Source organism: Dromiciops gliroides, chromosome 4 (genome assembly GCF_019393635.1).
Source record: "Dromiciops gliroides isolate mDroGli1 chromosome 4, mDroGli1.pri, whole genome shotgun sequence".
In the NCBI taxonomy this organism is placed as follows: Eukaryota; Metazoa; Chordata; class Mammalia; order Microbiotheria; family Microbiotheriidae; genus Dromiciops; species Dromiciops gliroides.
Window position 1 is genome coordinate 483,723,899 of NC_057864.1, and position 23,457 is coordinate 483,747,355.

General features: G+C 50.4%; 1 protein-coding gene across 1 annotated transcript in view; it reads left to right on the forward strand.

Annotated features, from left to right (window-relative positions):
• The first annotated feature begins 2,201 nt into the window (after positions 1-2,201).
• ABCC5 (ATP binding cassette subfamily C member 5) overlaps positions 2,202-23,457 on the forward strand; it is a 53,134-nt gene continuing 31,878 nt past the window's right edge. Inside the window, 4 exon segments of the mRNA XM_044000599.1 lie at positions 2,202-2,283; positions 18,670-18,827; positions 19,530-19,685; positions 20,321-20,468. Coding sequence (XP_043856534.1) covers positions 2,245-2,283; positions 18,670-18,827; positions 19,530-19,685; positions 20,321-20,468 — 501 coding nt within the window. The 5' untranslated portion in view covers positions 2,202-2,244.

Sequence of the window (23,457 nt, forward strand, 5' to 3'; positions counted from 1 at the left end):
CGAAAGCAGCCCTTTCTCTCCTCTGACACTGCCCCCATCCTGGTGCCAGTGCTCATCATCTCACACCTGGACTGTTGCAATGGCTGCTGGGGGTTGGGGGTGCAGGTGCAGGGTCTGCCAATGTCAACTTTCTATCCACTCAAGTCCATCCTCTATTCAACCACTAAAGTGATTTTCCTAAAGTGCAGGTCCACTCATGTAGTCCCCTCCCCTACTTAAACACCAGTGGCTCCCTATTGCATCCAGAGCAAATACCATGTGCTCTGCTTGGCATTCAAAGCCCTTCCTAATCTGCCCCCTCCTACCTTCTAGTCTTGTTACACTTTGCTCCCCAACACATACTCTTCAATCTAGTGCTACTGGACTCCCGGGGCTGTCCCCACCAACAAAAGCCACCATCTCCTGGCTCAGGGTATGGTCTCGGCTGTCCCCCACACCTCTGCTGCCACTACTGACCTAACTGGCTTCTTTAAGTCCCAACTAAAACCCCTCCCTCTACAGGAAGCCTTCCCAACCCCTCTTCATTCCAGTGCCCTCCCTTCATTGATGACTTCCTATTTATCTAGCTATAGCTTGTTTGTACCTATTTGTTTGCATGTTGCCTGCTCCATTAGATTGTAAGCTCTTTGACTCTTTTTGTATCCCCAGCTCTTATCACTGTATCTGGTACACAATAGGCGTTTAATAATGTTAATTGTTCACAGTCCTGGGTTTCACCACTGCCTCTATTAGCCTTATGGCCTTGGGCGAATCATAGGATCATTGACTTAGAATTAAAAGGGACCTCAAAGGTCACCTGGGGAGACCTTTATTTGAGGAATGAAGAAACTGAGGCTTAGAGAAGGGAAATGACTTGACTAGGTCATACAGATTCTAAGTGGCAAAGGCAGGATTTGAACCCAAGTCTTCTGATTCCTAATCCAGGACTCTTTCCACTGGGCCCTCTGAAATCTCGTTTATGTCTCTAAGGCTCGATTTCCTAATGTGTAAAATGGATCTTCCCTGCTCCATTCCCACCCCACCCCCACCCCTGCTTTCTTGTGAGGGAAGCACTTGGACAAGTGTGGGCTCGTGTCCATCAGCACCACTGCTCTGCCTCATTGGCAAGTGCTGGGTCAGCCCGACCGAGGGGACGGTCAGAACAACTCAGGCTGCGGGCTTGGCTGGGCTGAAGAGAAAGCGAGAGCGCTCCTCCAATCTGCATTGACACCATTAGGAGGGTACAGCGGGTCTGCAGGACCCATTAGATCTCTGGACCACAGGTCAAGGCTTTAGGAAGCAGCTTCGCTGATGGCAAAGGTAACCAAGATGCAAAGTGAACAGCCACCTGTGTCCCAGCAAAGGTAATCAGCTCCTTTGCCCGCCTTCCTCCCAAGGTAGAGTTCACTCTTGCAGGCACCTGGCAGCGGCTAAGTAACAACAATCCATACAGGCAGGAAGGTAGGCTCCTTCCCTACTGGAAACTTAATCTCCGCCCCCCACCCCCAAGTAAACTCAAGGTGATTGGGGGGAGGGGCGGCACGACAACTGCCTCCGGGGAGCTTTCCTGGGGGAGGGGGAGCTGAGTCTAGAAGGAAGCCGGGGATTCTACGAGTCCCAGGGGAGGAGGATGCGCGTCCTAGGCATGGGGGGACGGCCCGTACCAAGGTATGGAAATGGCAGACTGAATGTCCTGTGTGAGATCACGAGGCAAGAAGGGCAGTTTGGCCAGAACGTGGTGTGTGTGCAAGGAAGTGATGTGCGAGAAGACGGGAAAAAGTAGCTCAGGAGATCCCAAGGGCAATAGGGAGCCACTGGAGCTTTTGGAGCTGGGGAGTGACTGTTTAAAGCTCTGTTTTATCAATCTCACTTTGGCAGCTGCGGGGAAGAAGAATAGGAGAGGGACGCTGTTATTATGGTCCTGCCCGCCTTAAATCGGGGGTCTCTGGGATTTCATGCAGGCGTGTTCCACTTTAGGATTATTCATACAACAGCAACAGCCAGACCTCCTCCCCCGTCCCTGCTCGCTGGGGCGGGGCTCTGTGGGGGCGGGGGCCTCCGGCCCTGTTCCAGCCTCCCCAGCGTCTCCTGGAAATGTAGTCAATGTCAGGGGGGAGTAGGGCGGCACCGAGCTCCAGGATGCGCCCCGCTGAGACTACATTTCCCGGCAGCTATCGGGCAGTGCTCGGCGCAGCGCGCAGGCGCGCGCGGGCGGCATCGGCGGCCGGGGCCGCTATAAGGGCTTGTTTTTTGCTCACGGGGCTGATGCTCGGCTGTCGGTCAGACGGCCGCTGGTGGGGACAGGTAGGTGGCGCTCGCCGGGCCGGGGCGGGATGAAGGGCGGCCCCGGGGCCCGGTTGCGGGTTGTGTCCGTCGGAGTTGGCAGAGGTTCTGAGGCGGGGGGTGCGGGTAGGAGCAGCAGCCGGAGCCGGCGCTGGGCTGGACTCCTGCCGTGCAGCAGCCGCCCGGCCTTTTCGAGTCCCCGCCTGGCCTCGTCCGCGGCGAAGCCGGCGGCCTTGGGCCTCTGGGCGCGGGGACTCAGGGGCTGCCCTGGTCTCGAGCCGCGGAGAGAGAGCCGGCCGGAATGTGGAGGCAGGCAAGAAGGGGGCCGGAGGAGTGCTCCCGGCCGCGCCCGCCAGAGGGCGCCGCGCCCCGCGGCCATTGCCCATCCTGGGGGAGGCGGGGGCGGAGGGAGTAAGAGCGAGGCTCACTGCGCGCACGCGCCCCCGCCTCCCCCGTCGCCCCCGTCGCCCTCAGCCCGCGCGCCTGCGCACGTGCCTCCTCCCGGCCGCTTGGCGGTGCGCTAGCCCCTGGACGGACCCTCCTCCCCTCCATCCTCCCCTTGCGAGGGTGGGGGGGCTCTTGAGGGTCTCCCATTTTACAGATGGGAAACTGAGGCCCAGAATGCTCGGGGGCAGGGAAGTAGCCCTTGAGCTTTGAGCCTGGGGGCCTCAGGGCTGGCGGGAAAGGACTGTCATTTTACAGAGGAGGAAACTGAGGCTTCTACACCCCTCCCCCACACTTTTGAGATACCAAGGCTCGGAGCTCGCGAGGTCACAAATTGAGCCCCCAAAGCTCCCCTCCCCATATTCTGCTTGAGGCAATTGGGAGGTAAGGGGCCTTGATGCTCACTTCCCAGGATTGGGGTGGGGGGTCTTGGAGACCACTCAGGCCCCCGACTCCTCTCCCTCCCCAAAGTTGGGGAGGGCCAAACAGGCGGTAAGGAAGGGGCATCTGGAGGGGCCTGAGAAGTCGCCTGTCCAAGGTCACAGCCCCCTCTGGGTGGCAAAGGCAGGAGAGCAGGAGACCAGCCTGGAAGGGGAGGGGGCTGGCCTGGGGGAGCCCTGACACTGGCACAGCTTCTGGCCAAGGGGTCCAGTCGGGCCCGCCGGCAGCTGCTTTGGCTGCCTTTCCTTGAATGGGCCAGGCTGGTGCAGCCTTCCCCTTGGCATAGGCTACAGTGGCCAGGCACCAGCAGACGCTCCACCTTGTGTGTGTGTGTCATCCTTCATTGTTCTGGCAAGGTGATTGGGAACAGGACCCGAGCCTGAGGGTGATGGAGGAGACCCTCTCAGCAAATGCCTTTTATAGAGGAGAGAAGGGGGGGGGGGTAGAAGTGATAGGGATGAACAAGGAGCCCACTGCCTGTCACTGGGAGGGAGGGAAGGGCTGGGCCGTGGCACGGTGGAGGTGAACCACCTAGGATGGCACCCAGTGCATGAGGGGAGGGAACAGCCAAAGGCAGGGGCTGCCCTTCATCTTGGCACCTGCTCAGTGCTTGTGGGCATGGGCTTTGTGTGGGCTCTGAGCCCTCCCTCATGACACCAGGACCATCTCTAGCTTCCTTTTGCTACCAGTGGGAAGGGAGCAGAGAGGATTTGCTTGGCTCCCTTCCCTTCTTTGCACAGGCTGCCCCTACCTCCTTCCTCGACTTCCCCTCTCCAGGCTCCCCAGTACCCTCCAAGCCTCTGCCTGCTCTGATCTCCCAGTCCCTTTCAGTGACAACTGCAGTGGGAGCGAGTTTAAATTATATTTGATTCTACCTTCCCCACCATGGAAAGAAAAAAAAGACAAAACATTGGTTTAAAAATATGCATAGTTAAGCAGAACAAATTCCCACAATTCCTTTGTTTGTTTCTCTAAGTTTGTTGCTTTGTCTCCTATGGAGCCTCTCTCTCTCAGGGGGCCTGGCCAGTGTAGGCCTCTCTTCAAGTTCACACTAACTCGGTGCCCCAAACTGTGCTCAGGGCTGGCAAGGCAATTAGAAACAGGACCCAAGCCTGAGGATAATGGTGGAGACCCTCCCAGCAAATGCCTTTTATAGAGGAGAGAAGGGGCCTGCAGGGAGGGAAAGGCATGACTGGTTTCACATCAAGGCCTTGGGTGCTTCTTCAGCTCTGGTGTCCTAGAGTTGTCCTAGGAAGGGAGAAGGAAGTGAGGGGATCCTCTGGCTTCCTACCCCCTAGTCTCTCCACAGATGTGGAAAGCTCTCGCTGATATTCACCTTGCTTTATTTGGGTGAGTGTCTTGACAGTTGGAATCTGGGATGAATTGATAGCCATCTATCAGTGTGCTTGTTTTAACTTGCAGAGCAATATGTGTGTGTGTGTGTGTGTGTGTGTATGTGTGTGAGAGAGAGAGAGAGAGAGAGAAAGAGAGACAGACAGAGACAGAGAATTAGATGTTGGTTTGTTTTCCAGAGGAAGCCAGTAGCTGCCCTTTCCCCAGTGGTCCTCTGGGTGAGGAGAGCTGCCTGTGGGGCGAAGGGTCACTGCAGCTTGGCTTGGGTTTGGACGCAAAGACCAGCGAGCCTGCTGAGGTTCTAGTTCAGCCCGGGCTGATTGGCCTTCTCCATCTGGGAATCCTGAGAAGCCTTTGAGCTCCAGCAGGCAGTCAGGCCAAGGTGACCCTCTTTAAGGCAGGCAGCTTCACTGACTCAGATTACAGCATCTGGCGCCAGCCCCTGACCGAGGAGCTTCGTCTCTATTCCCTTTGATCCGACACCCTTGTTTCTTGGAGGTTTGGGAGTCTTAATGAATAAGAGGCGAAGGGTGCTTACAGCCCCTTCCAAGAAACAGTGAAATTATGAACCTGAATGCCACCAAGTACTTCCTGTGTCAGTCAAGGGCTCTTGTAGAGAGGTGCTGCTTTTAATAACTTGGGGGAGTCTGGCAAAGTCCAAAGATGGGGTGGGGGATGAAGCCTTGGGGAGATCGGGGTGTGCTGAAGGGTTTGTAATTGGAAAGCGGCACACCCTAGATGGGTGGGGGGAAGAGTCTTAGGGAACCCCCCTTTTTTCTTTCTTAAGAAATGTAAAGTCAGTTCTGTTGGAGTGCTCTAGAAGGGAAGGCTCAGTAGAGTAGAAGGTGCCGTTGGCAGCATTTCCTGGGACATTTCTGGAGTGGGCCCTTGCACTGGGGGGTGGGGGTGGAATCTTCAGGGAGCTTTTGGCCCAAGGGGCCTGCTCCGGGAGTGGGCTCTGGGAGGTAAGCTCGTGGTAGTTTTCCATCTCAGGCTGATTCCAGCAGCTCTAAGCTCCTGCCATTAGTCATGCTTTAGCACGATTTTATTTCAGTCTTTCAAATATGCTGATGCATAAATAATGAGATTTGGGAGTTTTCTAGACATTTTTCAAATATTTTTTCACTGGTAATTGGCATTACCTGCCTCCTTAACTCCCTTATTTATGTATTTTTCTAAAATGTGTTTACCTGATTTGATCTTCGTCACCGGGCTCCATTTGTTCCCCTTTTAATATTAGAAGATATAAGTGAAATGATATTTGTAGAACTTGATTAACGACAACTGGATCAGCTTTTGTTGTGGAAGGGCTTTATAAAACCTTGTTTATTTTCTGGGAGCTTTAATGAATTACACTTTTAATGAAATCTTTTTCAGAAATTCTGAAGCAAAGCCAAGTGTCTGTGAACCCCAGGACTTTGCGTCTAAGAAGATGAAGGATATTGATATGGGAAAAGAGTATGTTATACCCAGTCCTGGGTATGGGAACGTCAGGGAGAGAAGGGGCTCCGCTGGGCAGCATAGAGGACATGAAGGAACCAAGTATGAACAGACACACCCAGTGAGTTCTCCCCTCCCCCTTCTCCTTTTTAACTGTCCGGGGCCTCCCAAAGTACTTGGCTCTTGGCTGCAGAGGGCATTTTAACAGATGTTCTGGCCTGGACAGGTCACACTGCTAACCTCGTACTTCATCTTTGCATGGGAAGGGTGCTAACTGTAGATAGGACAGTCATGTTTTCTTTTTGTCCCAAACTGGGGTGCCCATTGTGGGCAAACCCTCCCACCCGTGCATGTCGGCCTCTGTTCTGCCCATGCTGTGCATTTGCCAGGATGACCCAGTCTGGCTGGCTCAGGCTCGACACCTGCCGGCTTTCCATGTGCCCTGCTGTCCATGAGCTGTCACTGCAGTGGACGCCAAGGTGGGACTCCCCAGCAGCAGCAGCCACGGCCTACCAACAGCGCCTCCTTAGCCTTCCTTTTTCATCTGCCTTGTTCTGTGCTTCCTTTGCCTTTAGCTTACAAGCCGTTTGCAGGAGGGTCGACAGACAGGCCCACATTTAAGGCAGTCAGTCACCTTTCTAAGGGAAATCAGACTTTTTGAGTCCTTCTCGAGGTCAGGGACATAGAGGTTTGGTGCTGAAGCCTTTAGGACAGCGAGTAGGTGGAGCAGTGGAGAGAGTGAGGTTGGTGATCTCGCACAGCCCTGCCTCACTTCAATCCAGTTTAGTGCAAGTCATGACATCCGTCATGGCCCTCCTTGAGAATGAAGGACAGGCCACAGCAATATCAGAACATTTGGAGAAAGGTGTGAGAAGATGTGGGTTTCTTGGTTAGAAGTCCTCTTTTCTGTGTGAGGATTAATGAGTTGGACATCTGACCTCATAAGAGCATTGGAAGAGAAACTGGATTTGGGGAGATGCTTGGCTGTGACTCCTTGCTGTAATGCCCCCAACCCCCACCCCATACTCTGCCCTCTCCCAGTACAGATGGCGGGGGAGGTGCTGAGAGGCCGACTTGTCAGGGTATGTCTGAAGGCTTAGATCAGTCTTACTTTCTCTCCAATATGGTTTGATACAGTACACTGTCCCATACTTGTCTTCTTCTTGATTTTAAAATATATAACCCCATGATATGGTCCTAAGGCTCTCTCCTTCTGCCCATGCACCTTGGAGGCTCGGGTGCAGCTTGTGCCACCCAGAATCCAGCAGCTTGTCTTGGTGAGAGGCTGCACTTGAACGATCCGAGGCTTGATCCTTAACTGACAGAAAATCACTGATAACACAAATCCAGACCCCCTGGTCCTTGACAAAATGGATCCACATAAAATACAATAAACAAACCGCATATGTAATAGTCCTCTTTCCTGGCTCCTGGGGCCTTAACTTCAGCTTTCTTTTTCATCTTTACTAAACGGGGAACGTTAGTTTTGAGGCTCCTAGTCTTCAGTTTCAGATCTGCTGAGGTCTGTTGGCATCACTAGGTGGAAGTATTTCTGTGTTTCCCTGGACTTAAGTTGTTATTTTAAATTCACCGTAATCAGTTATGTTGTTGCTTGTCCTTCCTTCTCAAAGAGGACCATGACACCAGGTGATGTCATGACTTTCAGTGAATTGATTGAAGTGAGGGAGGGGTGTGTGAGATCACCAGCCTCACTCTCTCCTCCAGAGCCATCTGGGTCCAGTGGCAAGATGACTGGAGGTGGTTCTATGTGTGAGGCAATCGGGGTTAAGTGACTTGCCCAGGGTCACACAATTAGTGTCAAGTGTCTGAGGCTGGATTTGAACTCAGGTCTTCCTGACTCCAGGGCCGGTGCTCTGTTCCCTGCACCACCTGGCTGCCCCAGGCTTTTATGTTAGGAAGCCACCATTTAGTCAGTCATTCTTCCATTGTTGGACAGAGATTCTCTTCTCTTCTCAGAAATGAGGCAGCTGGGGATTGTTTGGGGTGGGGTGGAGATAGGGTGCTTCCTCTTTTGGGGGTGGATATTTTTAGGGTGACCTCTTAGCAATGGCATCACCTGATCCTGAGCTTTTAATTCTTAAACATTTATTTGTACAATTCAGCAAACTTTGAACTACTTACTGTGTACAAAGCAGTGTGAGGCACTAGGGCCTCCTCTCAAGGAGCTTTTAGTCTTTCTGGGCCAAGGTGGGGTGGGGGGGAGAGATTGAGAGATACTGAGATTGGGATTGTGTGTGCACACACATGCACACACGCTCATTCTCTCTCACTGTAAGTGTTCAAGTAACAGGAATAGAGGAAGACCCTGAAAACCACACTCAAGTTTTACTAAATGTGCTACATTCTCGCCTTTCTTTTGTCCCGTACCCCAAGAGTGCCCACTTAGTTTGGCTGGAAGCAAACGAATGTGATGTTTAGGAAATCTGGAACCGGGTTGTGGTTATGTAAACAGCCAGTCGAAGTCTGTCTTTAGATGGTAACAGTCTGCCTGGATTCTCCCCACTCTCCTTTTGAGCTGCAGCATCCAGCTCCAGGGGAATTCAGTCTGTCTTGCTGTGTGGGGTGTTTGACAAGTGGATTGTTGCCCAGCCCAGCGACCAGCCGAGCTTGAGGGCCAGAGAAGGGAACAAGGTGAAGTCCTTGGCCCACGCCGCTGTTTGCCAGAGTCTCTGGTGTTCCTGCTGAGTCTGTTCCCCACAGAGGAGGGTGGGCGGGGGAGATCCTGGGGGAGGGTTGGCTCATCAGGCTTTGTGGTTCTCTGTTTGCTTTTGCCCACCACCAGTGACACAGCAGAGTTGCTCTTAGGACGAGTGCAGCTGTTCCCAGGACCCAGGGAGCCCGCAAATCTCTAGTGGCACAGGGTGTTACATGGGGCTGGGCCTGATGCCAAAGCATGGCTCTCCCGCCACCACTCAGCAAGGTGACTGTTGCGGAAAGGCAACGTGGGGCCCAGGACAGGGGGGCTTTGGGGATTGAAGGTACACCTTTCTTTGTTTTCTTTTTTTGTGGGGCAGTGAGGGTTAAGTGACTTGCCCAGGGTCACACAGCTAGTAAGTGTCAAGTGTCCGAGGTCAGATTTGAACTCCGGTCCTCCTGAATCCAGGGCCGGTGCTCTAACCACCGTGCCACCTGGCTGCCTCGTAAGGCACACCTGGCAGTTCAAAGGGATATAACAAGACCTGATGTGCAGAAGTGGTAGTTGCTTCCTAGCAAAAGATGGAAAAACACTGAAGTCAGCAGTTTGTTCTTTTAAATTAAGAAAGTGCTGGGTCTCACTGAAGCAGCCAGTTGCCCTCTGCCTCCCGCCCTCGCTGCTTGCCCTCAGGCCCTCCTTCCCAAGCCACCTGCGAGTATTTCTAAATTGTTGGTGTGAGTTCTTTGAGGGCAGGGGTTGTTTGATCTTTGGGCTTGCCCACAGCCTGCCTTCTTTCCCTCACGTATTTAATAAATGACTGACCTGAAGTTGACAGTCCCCCACCCTTGGGAGGGAGGGGGTTTGCCGAGAAGGACCCAGGCTGCTCGGGACTGCTCTTTATCATTTGCTTGCTGACTCACCCTGCCTCAGTTTAGACAAGTCTCCTCTCTTAGAGAACACTTTTATATGGTCCGATTTGTTTAGCTCTCTGCTTCCGCCTCACCTGTTTTTCTGCCATGGAGAGTTTTGCTAAGAAGATTGTTGTGGGGGGCAGCTAGGTGGCGCAGTGGATAAAGCACCAGCCCTGGATTGAGGAGGACCTGAGTTCACCGGCCTCAGACACTTGACCCTTACTAGCTGTGTGACCCTGGGCAAGTCACTTAACCCTCATTGCCGCACCCCACCCCCCAAAAGATGATGGTGATGATTGCTGTGTACAAGGCGGCATCTCTGTCTTTGCCCTATAGCATGTTCCTGGCAGGGGGAGCCCTGGCTCATAAGTTGTGGCCATTTTAGTCACTTGTATCTATTTCTTCGGGCCTTGCTTCACCCTTGAACAAGGTTCCTTTATTTTCCTGTCTTTTCTCACTTTGAGCTCACCCAGACCCTCCTACACCAGTTCTATGCATCAGGCCACCTGATTCACCTCTGAGAAGCTCTAGAACAGGGTTCTCGACCTCTCTCTCATGGGCCCCTTGGCTGGCTACTCTTTTCAGTCCTAATTGAAGGAAATGCTAAATATTTGATACAAGTTAGTGAAAATAAAGATGTTGTTTTTCCCTCCTTCAGAATGCTCCCCCCAGAAAGCTCTTCATAAACCCCCACTCTAGTGCTCAGACCCTCCCTTCTGTCTCTTCATAACATGGAGACAGACTTTATAGGCCGCAGCAACTCACCTTCCATAGCCACAGCCAATCCTTCTTGGAGTAAGCAGTACCTGATGCTGTCTGACTGTGTGTCCCACGAGGTGGCCCCTCTTCCTCCCCCATCTGTCTGCTTGACCCTCAGACATGCTCTGGGGCTCCTTTCCAGGTGCAGGCTGGGGGAAAGAACCTCACAGCCCTGCAGACAATTAAGGGTTATTAAGCCTCCACTAAAGCTTGGATTAGTTCCTAATTAGCTCCCCACCCAACAGGTGCCTTTGATTTCCTGCTTCTTACACTGGGATGGACTTGGCTGTAATGAGCTTGCTTGCTTTCTTTTTTTTCCCTGAGAGGAAATCTAACACCGTGGGAGTGGTGGGGCCTGGGGATGGATTGAGGGGCTGTGTTACTAGAGGGGAGTACTATGAGGGACTCTGCTGGGGGGTGGGAGGGCTAAGCATGCCTGAGACTCACCCTCCCCAGTGCTGGAGCCAGTGAGTGGCCTGCTCTGCAGGGGAGGACACCTGAAGAGAAGCTAAAAGTCTTTGATTCTCTTGATAACAAAACATCTGTCATAATTGCCATTGGGTCATAGAAGGAAACAGAAGGGAAAAACCCTTTAAATTGGGGGAAAGGCCGTAATACAGTTAAATTATGGAGGCTGGATAAAATGTCATTTAAACTATTGAATTTGGGAAAAATCAGATCAGTCAAAACATTAAATAACAGATCCATATAGCAAAAAAGCAACGAGGATAAGAGAAATTTCAGGAAAATATCTGTCATGGATAAAAATGTATGAGACACACTTGTAAACCATCGTTGGTGGCATGTCCACATCCTGGGTCAGTAGGCCAGGGATAGGAGGGGGACATAGTAGACAGTCAGAGGGGCAGGGGGCTCCTCCTGGTGAATACTGAGCTGCTTATCCGAATCACGCCACCTTTGGGTGAGAGAATTACCACTGGCAGGGACTGTTTCTGGGGCACTGGGCCACATGTACAGGGCATGAGGGAGGAAGATAATCCTATCATTTGACCAAACAATTGATCCCATCCTCAAGACTTGGCCCTTCAGAAATATCGGCGAGTAATAGTTTTTAAGAGTTGTAAACCGACTGAGCCTGCTTCACATCCCTAAAGGAGAATGTGGGTGAAAGCGACCCTGACCCTCCCTCCAGCCTCTGCCTCATTGCGTCCTGTGTTTCAACCTTCTGCCCACTTGATGCCCCACGTCCTCTATCCCTAGCCCCAGTCTCTGTGTTCAGTATCTATGTTCAGTGCATGGCCCATCTCCCCCCAACCCCCAACCCCATGGCTTGTAAATGCCTTGTTTGCCTGGCACATAGTTCATAGTTATTAATAAATGCTAGTTGAGTCATTGGCTATGTAAATTGGCAGAGATGGCAAAAACCAGTCACCGAAGATGGGCCCCACTGGTGGCCCTGGGAATTGGGCCTTTGAATTATAGGAAAAGGAACTAAACTGTCCATGTCCTTTGAGCCAGACACCTCAGCACTGGGCTTTTTGTGGTGTGCAAGTAAACGAATAAAGCTTTCTTGGTAGCAAAGACTTGGAAACAAAGTAGATGCCGCTGCTTTGGAAACAGCTGAGGAAATGGGCATGTAGGAATGTAATAGATGGCTATCATACAGTAAAGTGTGAAGATTTGTATGAACTGATGGCCTTTCCTAGACAAGAGAAGAGGCACAGTGAAGGATGTCTCGTAGCCTGGCCCATACCCAGCAGAACAAATGCCAGCCGAACTTCCCTGGGGCCCTTGTCTGACTTCCTGTTGGAGAGGCCAGAGGGTCTGGCCAGTCAGGGGAGTGACCTTCAGGGGCCACTTCTAACATTTCCTTGCTCCTTTCCTGGGCCCTCTCCTTCTGCACTGCTACCAGCTGATATTCTCAGCAGAGAATTCCTCTCCTGAAGGTCACTAGATTCAGCCTCCCTCGCTTCTCCCACCCACCATCTGTCTGACTCCATGCTCTGTCCACAGATTCTTTAGTTGTTCATCTAGCCTTTGATCCCTCAGTTCTAATAAAAACATTCTAACAGCCAATTATGTGTTAGGCATATACTGGGTGAAGTGCCAGGGGTAACACTCTCCCTACCCCCAAAACACAAACGACTCCTTTCTCCAAGGGGCTCCTGTTTTACTGACGTGAGGAGTTTGTGTGAAATACTGAGAATCGGTTATTCTGCTACAAAGTAAAGGAAGAAGGAAAAGGCCCTGCTGGGGCAGGGAAGGGTAGTGGGAGCACCTACTGGTGTAAAGAAGGAGCACATTCCAACCTTGGGGGTGGGCCTGTGGAAGGACAAACATCAAAGGTCATCTAGGGCCCCCCCACTTTACTGATGGAAGCATTGGAGCCCTAGAGACTGATGACCCACGTCCTAAGTGGGAAAGGGGAGGACTGGACACAGGTGGCTCTTCTGACATTGCATAAAAACTATTGGATGTGATGCTAAAATGGGCACTTCCTCAGAAGTCTCAACCTTTCTTAATGCTGTCACAAAACCTCTAAGAAATACCAGGTGCTTCCAACTGAATCCTGGCTCTATGATCAAGTTACAAATGAAGACTTAGGGGCTAATAATCAGCCCTTGTTTGTGAGACATCATGCATGAGATTATCCTGGTTTGTTTATAAAACAGTAGAAATGCTATTTGCTCTCTTTGGGCTTTCTCTTTTCTACTTATTTTGGCCCAACACCTGAAAGCAAACAGTTCCACTTATTTGCTAAGGTTAAGATTATAGCTTTCCAAACAAGGAAGTTTATTTTGTCCGTATGCCTGCCAACACCCAGGGACTAGGCTAAGGTGCTAAAAGATTGTTGGTCCCAGGTGTGGGCAGGACAAGTGTCTTCCCATGTGGCAGCCTCCCTGACGAGGACCTGGATGGAGAGTGTGGCCGTTTAAAACATTGCTTCAAGTTCTTAAATCCACACATCTCAAAGGCAGTTCTCTGGAGATCAGTAGCTTTACCGGGAGCCTACGCTATGCCAGGCACCATCTTTGATCCTGGGAACAGAGACAAAAATGAAGGGGCCCATCTAATCCTGCAGGAAAATAGGGGAAAGGGATAAAAAGAGGGGCAAAAGAAGGGAGGGCAGATTAGGGGAGGGGACAGACAGAAGCAAATCCCTTTTGAAGAGGGATAGGGTGAAAGAAGATAGATAATAGAGTAAATATTGTGGGGAAGGGATTAGGATGGAGGGAAACAGTTAACAATAGTAATTGTGAAAAAGAGAAAAGGGGGAAAATTGTACAAAAATTATTTTTAGCAACTCTGTGGTGGCTAAGAATTGGGAATCAAGGGAATGTCCATCAATTGAAGAATGACTGAAGAAGCTGTGGTGGTATATGATTGAGTGGAATGGTATTGTGCTATAGGAAATGACAAACAGGATGATCCCAGAAAAACCTGGAAAGACTCACATGAACTGATGTATAGTGAGGTGAGCAGAACCGGGAGGGCATTGTGCATAGTGACAGCAGTATTATTCTATGAGCAATTGTGAATGACTTAACTACTCTTAGAAATACAGTGATCCAAGACAATCCCAAGGGTCTCATGATGAAGCTTACTATCCAGAGAAAGAACTGATAAAAAGAGCACTTGTGGACTGTACATATATAACCCATATCAGATTGGTTGCTGTCTTATGGAGGGGGGAGGAAAGGGAGGGAGAAAAATTTGGAACTCTAAATCTCATGAAAATGAATGTTGAAAACTACCTTTACATGTAACTAGAAAAAATAAAATAAATGTTTGTTGTAAAAATGAAGGGACCCGGGCAGCTAGGTGGCGCAGTGGATAAAGCACTGATGGATTCAGGAGGACCTGAGTTCAAATCCAGACTCAGACACTTGACACTAGCTGTGTGACCCTGGGCAAGTCATTTAACCCTCATTGCCCCTTAAAAAAAAATGAAGGGGCCCTTCCCTTCGTGAGCTCAAGAGGGTAACGACAGGTAGGACAGATATACAGATCGGCATGTTGGAAATAGAAAACGAGATAATTTATCAGAGCTGATGCAAGTGTTTGATGGGGGAGGGGGGGTGAAGCCTATGTAAACACCCCTCCCCGCCTCCCCAGGAAGGATGATTGAAGTTGTACTTTGGAGGGCTGAGGAGCAGGGCTGCCAACTAAGTGGATCCGAGCATACGCAAAGGGGAGGAATGGGTATGCCTGGGAAGCCCATTCCAGAGGGAGCCCAGGATCCCCACCCACTGGTGCCCCCCTTCCTGAGCTCCCTGGTATTTCAGTACCTGATAAGTGGGTACATATTTGTGTATGGGCTCATTGGCTTTGCCATTGGAATGTCAGCTCGTTGTGAGTAGAGATTGCTTTGTTAACGTGTAGGACTCGGATCCTGGCACATGGGTGTTTAACAGATTAAGACTGAAAAGTGAATGGGAGCTATGAGGTACTTCAAGTGCTGGGAAGTGAGTACCTGGCCCCTGGAGGTGATTGAGCTGGGACGGGGTGTGGTCAGAGCTGCGCTGTGGGCGTGTTCCTGTGCCCTGATTTATTTTACCAAACAAAACCCCAAATGATGCTGGGATTGAGCGAGATGCCTAGCATTTGGTCTGGAGTCCTTGCCTGACTGCCAGTCACCATGCAAGACAGTTTGTTCATTCAAACTCATTAACTTGGCCTTTGACCTCTGTGCTGACCTTTTCAGACTTAGCTTTCCAGCCACCTTTTCAGCTGAATTCTGAAGTTGTGCATGCCCCATATGGTTTCTCCCTGACATCATAGCATTGTCAATCCTACTCATTTGACAGGATCATATACTTCTATAACATCTGTCACAACGTTGAATTTGGTGTTTTTTTTTTAACTTATATTGCTTAACTTTTTATCTTTTTAAGTGTCCACTCAATTAAAGGATAATGTCCTGTGATCGGTGTTTATTTTGATTGCTTATCGCTATTTATATTTCATCTCTAGGCTCCTTTTAAAATTCTAAGTTAGGGGCAGCTAGGTGGCGCAGTGGATAGAGCACCGGCCCTGGAATCAGGAGGACCTGAGTTCAAATCCAGCCTCAGACACTTAACACTTACTAGCTGTGTGACCATGGGCAAGTCACTTAACCCCAATTGCCTCACTAAAAAATAAAAAAAATTAAAATTAAAAATAAAAATAAAATTCTAAGTTAAACCACAAACATAGTTTCAGTATATGAGTTCAGCCTACGACTCTCACAGTTATCTTGCTTGTCTTTTTCCTTCTGGCCTTCCTTCTATTCTCTTTCATTTTAAAATGTTTCAGTGATCTTCTGTCTTTGGGGGGCAACCTTGTTGCTGGCCTTTCCTCCTATTAAAGAAGAAATCCTTTGTAACAAATGGGTAGTCAACAAAAGTAAGTCCCACATTGGCCACATGCAGAGATGTATGTCTCATTGAGCATCCTGTGTCTGTTGCTTCTTGCTTCATCATTGGGCCTGTGGAGTCGTGGTTGGCCAAACATTTGATGGGTCTTTCAAAATTGTTCTTGTAGATAACGTTCTTGTTCTCCTGGTTCTGTTCATTTCATTCTCTATTGCACATCATCCTAGGTTTCTCTGAAACTGTCCCTCTCAGTATTCCTTATGGTTACACTGATATGCGGAGCTCCTTTTCTTCCCTAGTTGAGCTGCCCACCAGCTGTCTGATGCTTGCTCAGGAGGAGGGAGTGTGGAGCTTTTCCGGTCTCTTTCTAGTCCTGTCATGTTGACATTTATTAATTTAGGGTAAATTTTCCTGGATGGAGGCCCATTCTCTTTTCAACATTTAATGTGTTTCTGTGTATTATTTATGGTATGTGCTAAGAGGCTGTGAGTGAAAGACCTGTTAATTTTTGCAAGTCTCTGTTTCAACATAGCTTTTAATCACTGAATTTCAAGCTGCTTTTCAAGGATATAGAACCACGAACAAGAACGTTTCGTTCATATTAAGAAAAAAATGGGCACAAGGCTGATGCAGTGAGGTTACTTTCTTGAAATGAAGGAAGAAAAGACCTTGGTATTTTTACTGTTGGTCGCATGGTAGGATTCTCCACAATTCTTGCTCTTTTTATTGATGTTGCCACTTTCCTTCGTTTACACATATTAGACCATCCCTTGGAAAGATGGAGACTTTTCATCTCTTCCCCTATTTTGTGGTAGAAAGAATGCTGGATCTTGGAGTCTTCTCATGTAACCTTGGGCAACCATCTAAGCTGCCTGGGCCTCACTTTCCTTCAATCATGGTTGGCCAAGGGTCAAGGATGGTCAGCTTCCTGGTGACTCCTGAGAAAGCTCTTCACAACACAATTATTGCTTCACTGTTTTGTTTGAAGTGAGTGGCTGCAATCCAGTGGCCATTTGGAATGGTCAGCTTTAAGAGCCCAGCAATCAATGATGCTCCCAGAATGGGGGGAGATTAGAAGGCCCTCGCTTGCTTGTCGGGGGCCTGAGCAACAGAAGTCCTGCTTTCCCACTGTGCAAGTTGTCTTCCACGGGTCCCTTTCCTTGAACTTGGAATGTATGAATTGTATGAATGTATGAATTGTGCTGAGAAGTGAAGTGAGGGCCACTGGCCTGTCGTTGGCAGCCTCTGGCCTTTTTTCAGCACAGCTTTGGAGCATTAGAGAGCTTGTGCTCTCCAAGGCCACACCTAAGCTAACTCCAAAGGGAGGCCCGGTTTTCTTGGGCTGACCTCTGGCTTTGCCAGTGACCTCACTGCCCATCTCCGGATAGAGACTCTGCTCATTCAGAGTTGGCTTCTTTCTTGGTCCCTCCCACCACGTTGTTTATGGGTTGCCATTCACCCTCCAAATTATTCACGTGGTTATTCTTCAGTAACGATGCTCATGCCCATTTTCTCCAAAGTCATCTGATTGGGTGTACATCTGGCCATTACTTTGGTCTTCCTCAGCCTCGGAGGGTGTCCCTGCCCGGGCCCTCTTCAGAAGGTCTTCGCTTTCCCTGCCTTCCAGGCAGGCTGAGCAGCACAGAGGCCACAGTCTTCTCTGAGGTCTCCTTGACTCTGCTTCCCCCCACACTTCCATTCTATCTTCTGTGTTGCCAGCAGAGTACAAGGCTGATCAGAGAGATGGCGTTTGCACAGGAGTCCTCTGTCACAGTTGGCTTGCAACTGAGCATTCCTTATTCCTCCAGCCAGGCTGGTCTCCTTGTTATTCTGAAGACAGGCCCCCTCCACCCCTTCTCTCTTTGCCTTTTACAGACTCTCCTTGATGTGTGGGATGTTTGCTATTCATCTGATCTTTACTTTGGGGCATCCCCCAACTCTCTGCAAGGCCAGGTGAGGCTCAAATGCCACCTCCTTCAAGATCTGGCGAACATAGCCTGTCTGGGCTTTTCTAGGTTGGATTCTTTTGGTAGAGTGGAAACTTCTTGAAGGCAGGGACTGTCTCATTTTTGTTTTTGTATCCCCAGTGCCTGGTTGGCAGGTGCTTAAGGAATGCTTGTTTACTGAAAAAAAGGTATTCCATGGTTCACCTGGTATTTTTTTTGGTGGGGGGGGGGATGGGAGGGAAGGTGGGCAGTGAGGGTTATGTGACTTGCCCAGGATCACACAGCTAGGAAGTGTCAAGTGTCTGAGGTCAGATTTGAACTCAGGTCCTCCTGAATCCAGGGCCAGTGCTTTATCCACTGTGCCACCTAGCTGCCCTTGGCCTGGTATTTAAAGAAGAAATGAGTGTAGTTTGGCAGATTTATCCTTGTTGGGCTCACGTTGGCTAATCATAGTGCTAACTTTCCTCTAAGTACCTCTTTATTGATCTGTTTAGAAAATTTGCCTGGGATCCACATCACACTCTACCTCATGTTTTCTGGATTCACTTTTTTCCTCTTTGAATTTGAGCCCAATTTTTTCTGAATGTCCATGGATTTTGTGCTAGATTTTATAGAAGTGCTTGACCTGTAACCCAGAGAGAAAGAGGTCATCCACTAAGTTTGTGGCTCATTGGGCTGGAGAACTCTGGGTTCCTGGGTCTAGAGACAGTGCTTTTGCCACTGGTTTCAGGGCAGTTGAAAAGTCATTGATGGGGAGGAAAAAAAAGAAAAGAAAAGTCATTGATGGATCTGGGTGGATCTCCCAAACTGAGTAGACCTTGACCTCACTGGTGCCTTGCAGGGGTGTGCAGGTTCTGCTTCCTTTTACCTGATTATGTAGTTTTTCATTCTTTCGATGAGCACTAAATTTGGACTCTGCTGTAATGAGGCCCTTTCCCTGTGCCCTCAAGCACCCGGGTTAGGTATAGAAATAGTAAGACCGAAGTCTGCACATCATTGGATCCCACAGTAAGTGAAAATGCCCCTTTGCCTGCTTGACCACTTGTACATCCCTGTCTAGGTGGAGTCCTCTGCTAACTTCCTGTGCATCTCTTCTTCCTCTTGACACCTGTGCTTGTCTGTGTCCCTCTCTCTGCAAACAGTTGGAATGCCAAGATGCCTTGGAAACAGCAGCCCGAGTGGAAGGGCTCTCACTGGACACCTCCATGCACTCCCAGCTGAGATTCCTGGACAGTGAGCATCCCAAAGGGAAGTACCACCATGGCCTAAGCGTCCTGAAGCCCTTCCGGACTACTTCCAAGTAAGAATTTGGGCTGCTCACTCCCTTCACTGGCAGGGTGCCAGGGGCTTTTTTGGGGGAGGGGAGTGGGAGGGCAGGGCAGTGAGGGTTAAGTGACTTGTCCAAGGTCACACAGCTAATAAGTGTCAAGTGCCTGGGGCCGGATTTGAACTCAGGTCCTCCTGAATCCCGGGCTGGTGCTTTATCCACTGTGCCACCTAGCTGTCCCCCAGGGGCCTTCTTAAAAGGCTTCCCAACTTTTTTCATTAAAAAAAGAAGTTTTATGTAGTAACTGCTATTTGTTAGACATTTGCTTGTAGTAAAACCTGGAATGGTGAAATTAAACTGTGAAGAACTGTTTTAAAATCATGGGTCATTTAGGGTTTAGATCCATTCCTACCACTTTGTCTTTGCCTTGGATTAGTTTGTATTATGAAACAATGAAGGTTTACTGAACTTGGAAAAACTTGTCTAACATTTTTGTTTTAAACGTTTGCTTTGAAATGGTTTGATTAACTTTAGAAAAATATTTAATACCTTAAAAGAAAAATGAATTATATTCTTAAGAGAAAAAGAAGTTTTATTTAGACAGTTGGGAACAATATGAGATTATTTGGAGGCAAGGTATTGTCTAAAGTCAGGGACTTTAGGTGGGTGCTGCTGCACTCTGGATGTTCAGCTATTCTCCCCTGTGGTGATTTTGTCAATGTTTTCTCTCCCCAGACACCAGCACCCAGTAGACAATGCTGGGCTTTTCTCCTATATGACCTTTTCTTGGCTCAGCCCCCTGGCCCTCGTGGCTTACAAGAAGGGGGAATTATTAATGGAACACGTGTGGTCTTTGTCCAAGCACGAGTCTTCTGATGTGAACTGCAGAAGGTAGGAGCATGCGGTCCACCTTCTTCATCCTCCCTCCTGTGCACCTGGATGCAGCCCTTGGGCCTTTAGCAGTCAAGCTAGCCTCTTCTGGGGTTGGGCGGGAAGGCGGCCTGGGGTCCCCTGTGGTCTTTGCTTTGATCTTGACCTCCTCTTCAGCTCTTCTCTCTGTTTTAACCAAGGGCTTTCTCTCTCTCTCTCAGCCCCGCTTCTCCTGAGTCGGCAGGGAGGTTATGTTGCTGCATTGGGTGGTAGCCGCGCGCTACGATAAACCTTGAGTTTATGGTTTTACGCTTTACTGCAGGATCCTTCAGAAAGGGACGGGGACCCTGGAGAAAGGAGGAGGGTCTTGTCCCCATCCCCATTATCTATCCTCAGGACTAGTTGTGCTGGGTGGAGGAAAGGGCTTTGGGCTTGGCTTTCTCAAGAGATTCTAGAGAGAGGCCGCTCCCCAGGGCAGACTTGTAGTTGCCCGGGACGAGCCTGTGAAGGTGAGACTTTGTCCTTCTTTGTCAAGTCCGGTGGGAAGGAACGCTTTCCCTTGTGCCAGTGAGCTTGTCAGTCCAGTCCCGAGGGAGGCTAGGGTCGGTGTCTTCCCTGGGAGAGATGGGTAACAGAGGACCTGTGCCCTTGTCAAGACTAGAGAGACTGTGGCAAGAAGAGCTGAACGAAGCTGGGCCTGAGGCTGCCTCCCTCCGAAGGGTTGTGTGGATCTTCTGCCGCACCCGGCTTGTCCTCTCCATCGCGTGCCTGATGATCACGCAGCTGGCTGGCTTCAGCGGACCAGTAAGTCAGACCCATCATTTCTCACAGTCACTTAGGGCCTGCCAGGGCCCGCCGCCTGGCCAGCGCTAACAGTCTCCAGTTCCATTGCAGGGCTTGCGCATCTGCTCGGCCTAGTTAGTGACTTTGAGGGAGCCCTCAGCCTGTGGAAGGGAATGAGTGTGGTTGGCGTGAGTGGCAGTGGATGGACAAGCAGAAGGATGAAGGGGTTGTGGTCCTGCAAGGGGGGCCTGGCCTTGTGGGGTGAAGCCCTGGGCTTCTGTTTCAACCAGGACTGTGATCTTTGGTAGCGTGTGTTGGCGTTGAGTGAAAATCTTGGTTTTGGAAGTCAGGGCAGTGAGGCCAGAAGCAGAACTGGGCCGTAAGGCCAGCTGGCGAGTGAGCCGGGGAGCGAGCCCCGCTTATGGGGGCCAGCCGCATGAGTGTCGGCTTGCCAGATCTGCCTGGGCGGTCTGGAGCCGGTGGGGCACAAGGCGCGGCAGCGGCCAGGTAGGCGCTGCCAGCCGCTTCTCTCAGAGGCGGGGCGACCGTGCAGCTGTGGGCTTGTGCTAGGCAGCTTGACACTGACACCGTTCTCTCTTGTCACCCGTTTGTTGGCCCTGCTGTGCTGACTGATAATGGAGACCTTGATTAAACTTGCTCTCTACAAACTTGCCTTGAGGCACCAGGAGCAGTAGTACTGCTTGTAGGGCGCCTTTCCCAGGCAGGCTAAGCTGGAGGTTCATGGCTTGGTAAGTGGTGACTCAGGCTAAGGCAGGTGCAGCTGCTCTTTTTCCTTGTTCATTGATTCCTTGCTCATTCCTTGTTAATAGGGCAGGCAGAGTTTTGCCCTGTTCCCTGAAACAGAATTGCTTTTCTTGAATGGTAAAAATACTTGGATGTAAATCAAAGCCCACGGTGCCACGTGACCAGATGTCATGTCATCGACTACTCTCGGCAGAGGTTTTAATAGGACTGACCGTCTTCCCCAAGAAGAGCTTCTGTCATTGCTTCACTACAGGGGCTGCCAACTGCGCTACTCTGCTGCGCGGAGTTCTTGCATCCGGGCATCACAGTAGTCCCCTCCTTCCCTTCTGATTTGGGCTCTCCTGGCCAGGTGGCCGGTACAGGTCATAGCAGGGAAGCATCCGTGAGCTGTGGGGGCTCTTTTTGGGTGCATGTTCAGCTGACTGGAACCCCATAAGGACAAGGGCATTGGGGCGCCAGCCTTGGGTCGGCCCCTCCGTTCAGCAGTAAGATCTGAGAGCCCTTTCACTTTTCTCAAGAGGGAATGTTCCCCCCTTCCCTGCCAACCCTGGTAAGCGGTGCTGTCTGGCAAGCACTGTCCTTGTGCAGAAGGGAATCCTTGACAGCTCAAGGCCAGGCCACATGCCCTCATGCTCCAAAGGATAACTAATGGAAACATTTGGTAACAGATCGAGACCTGGAGTGACATTGTACAAAATGGAAATGTCAGTGAGAGATGCCAGTAGTGAGGCTGAGCACGTGCATGGGCACTGGCATGGGCATACGCGCCCTCCTGTGGGCCTCGGCCCTCCTAGGGAGCAGCCCGGCACCCATTTGGGTCTTTGGGCATGGTTTTTTCCAACTTGAATAAACTGAAGCCTTAAGCTAGAATGCACAAAAAATCTGCCCGTCATGCAAAGTACGTTATCACCTTTCCTCCACTGGGCACCAGAAAGCCTGGAATTGTGCCAAGACAAAATGAAGCCCAGTGATTTTTTAACCCCTGGCTTACTTACTCTAGCTTTTTCCAAGCCAAGAAGCTTATCCAAGAGGCACTTTGGGCATCTTTGTGCCAGAGGGGCGCTCTCCAGGGGCTTTGGCCACCCAATAGTGTGGGTGGAAGGCTGGCCACTGTCTTTAAGATCTGACGGTCCTGGCCTAAGGGCACTTGGCCACGGTGCCTGATACTGCTGCTTTTCAGGACCCTTTTTGAGCTTTTCTGGCTCAGTTACCTATTCAAATCCAGTCCTGCCCAGGGACTCATGGGGAAAGGCTTAGCGTTCACCCTGTAGATGTTGGGGGCTACCTCCCACAGTGCTCAGTGAATGCTAACTCTCCTCTGGGGGCCTTTTAGGGGAAGGGAGAGTGGGAAGCCATTAGAGGTAAGTCTCCCACTCTCCCCCCTATCCCCGGCCGCCTGCTGGGGGTGGCCAGGTGCTGGATGTTGGGGGGGTGGGGGAGGCTCTCTCTGTAGTGGGACCAATGACAGAAGCTGTTCTCTAGAATTTTCAGGATGGCTGTGGCCTGCGGTCAGAATGAGAGAATCCAGCTGGGCGGCCTCTCTTTCTCTCTCTCTCGCCAAGAGCACAGGTAAGGTCCTGTTCATTCACCGGGAATGCTTCCCAGAGCCAGCCCCTGAATGCTGCCAGCCCTGCTAACAACAGCCTCAACTCTTTTCCAGTGTATTTAAGTGTAAATGATAACTCTGTGACTCTTGCTTTTTTCTAAGTTTTGGTTGGATTTTTCCATGACAGCTTTTCATTTTTCTCTCATCCTGAAATGGTTGGAAATGTAACTGTTTTGAAAATCTGAATGTGATTTAGAAATTCTTTAATTTATTGTTTGCTCTTTTTTTTCCCTGAACATTTTACGGAGTCTTAGCATTTGTGTCTCTTAACCACCTTTTTCCTCCCTCCTCCCCTGCTCCTGGGAGGTGCTGAATGTTGGCATTTGGGCAGAGGTGTTTACAAGGAAAGAGCCCACCTCACCAACCCTGCTGTCTTTTTCGCCTTCCTTTGGAGGAGACTGTTGGCAACAATCGAGTGGCCAAACTGCCCTGCCCGCTTACTGAGTCACTTCACAGGAGGAAAAAAGGGGCTTTGGCCCTAACCGCTCAGTGACTCAGTTGCACATGTTGGATTGAATACTGGAAAAGAAGCCAATCTCGAGCCTCCCTAGTAAACCAGCGACCCAACTGTGTACAGTTGTGACCCCAACACCGGAGGCCAGCCTGAAACCTGGGGAGGGGACAGGTGGAGTTACGCTA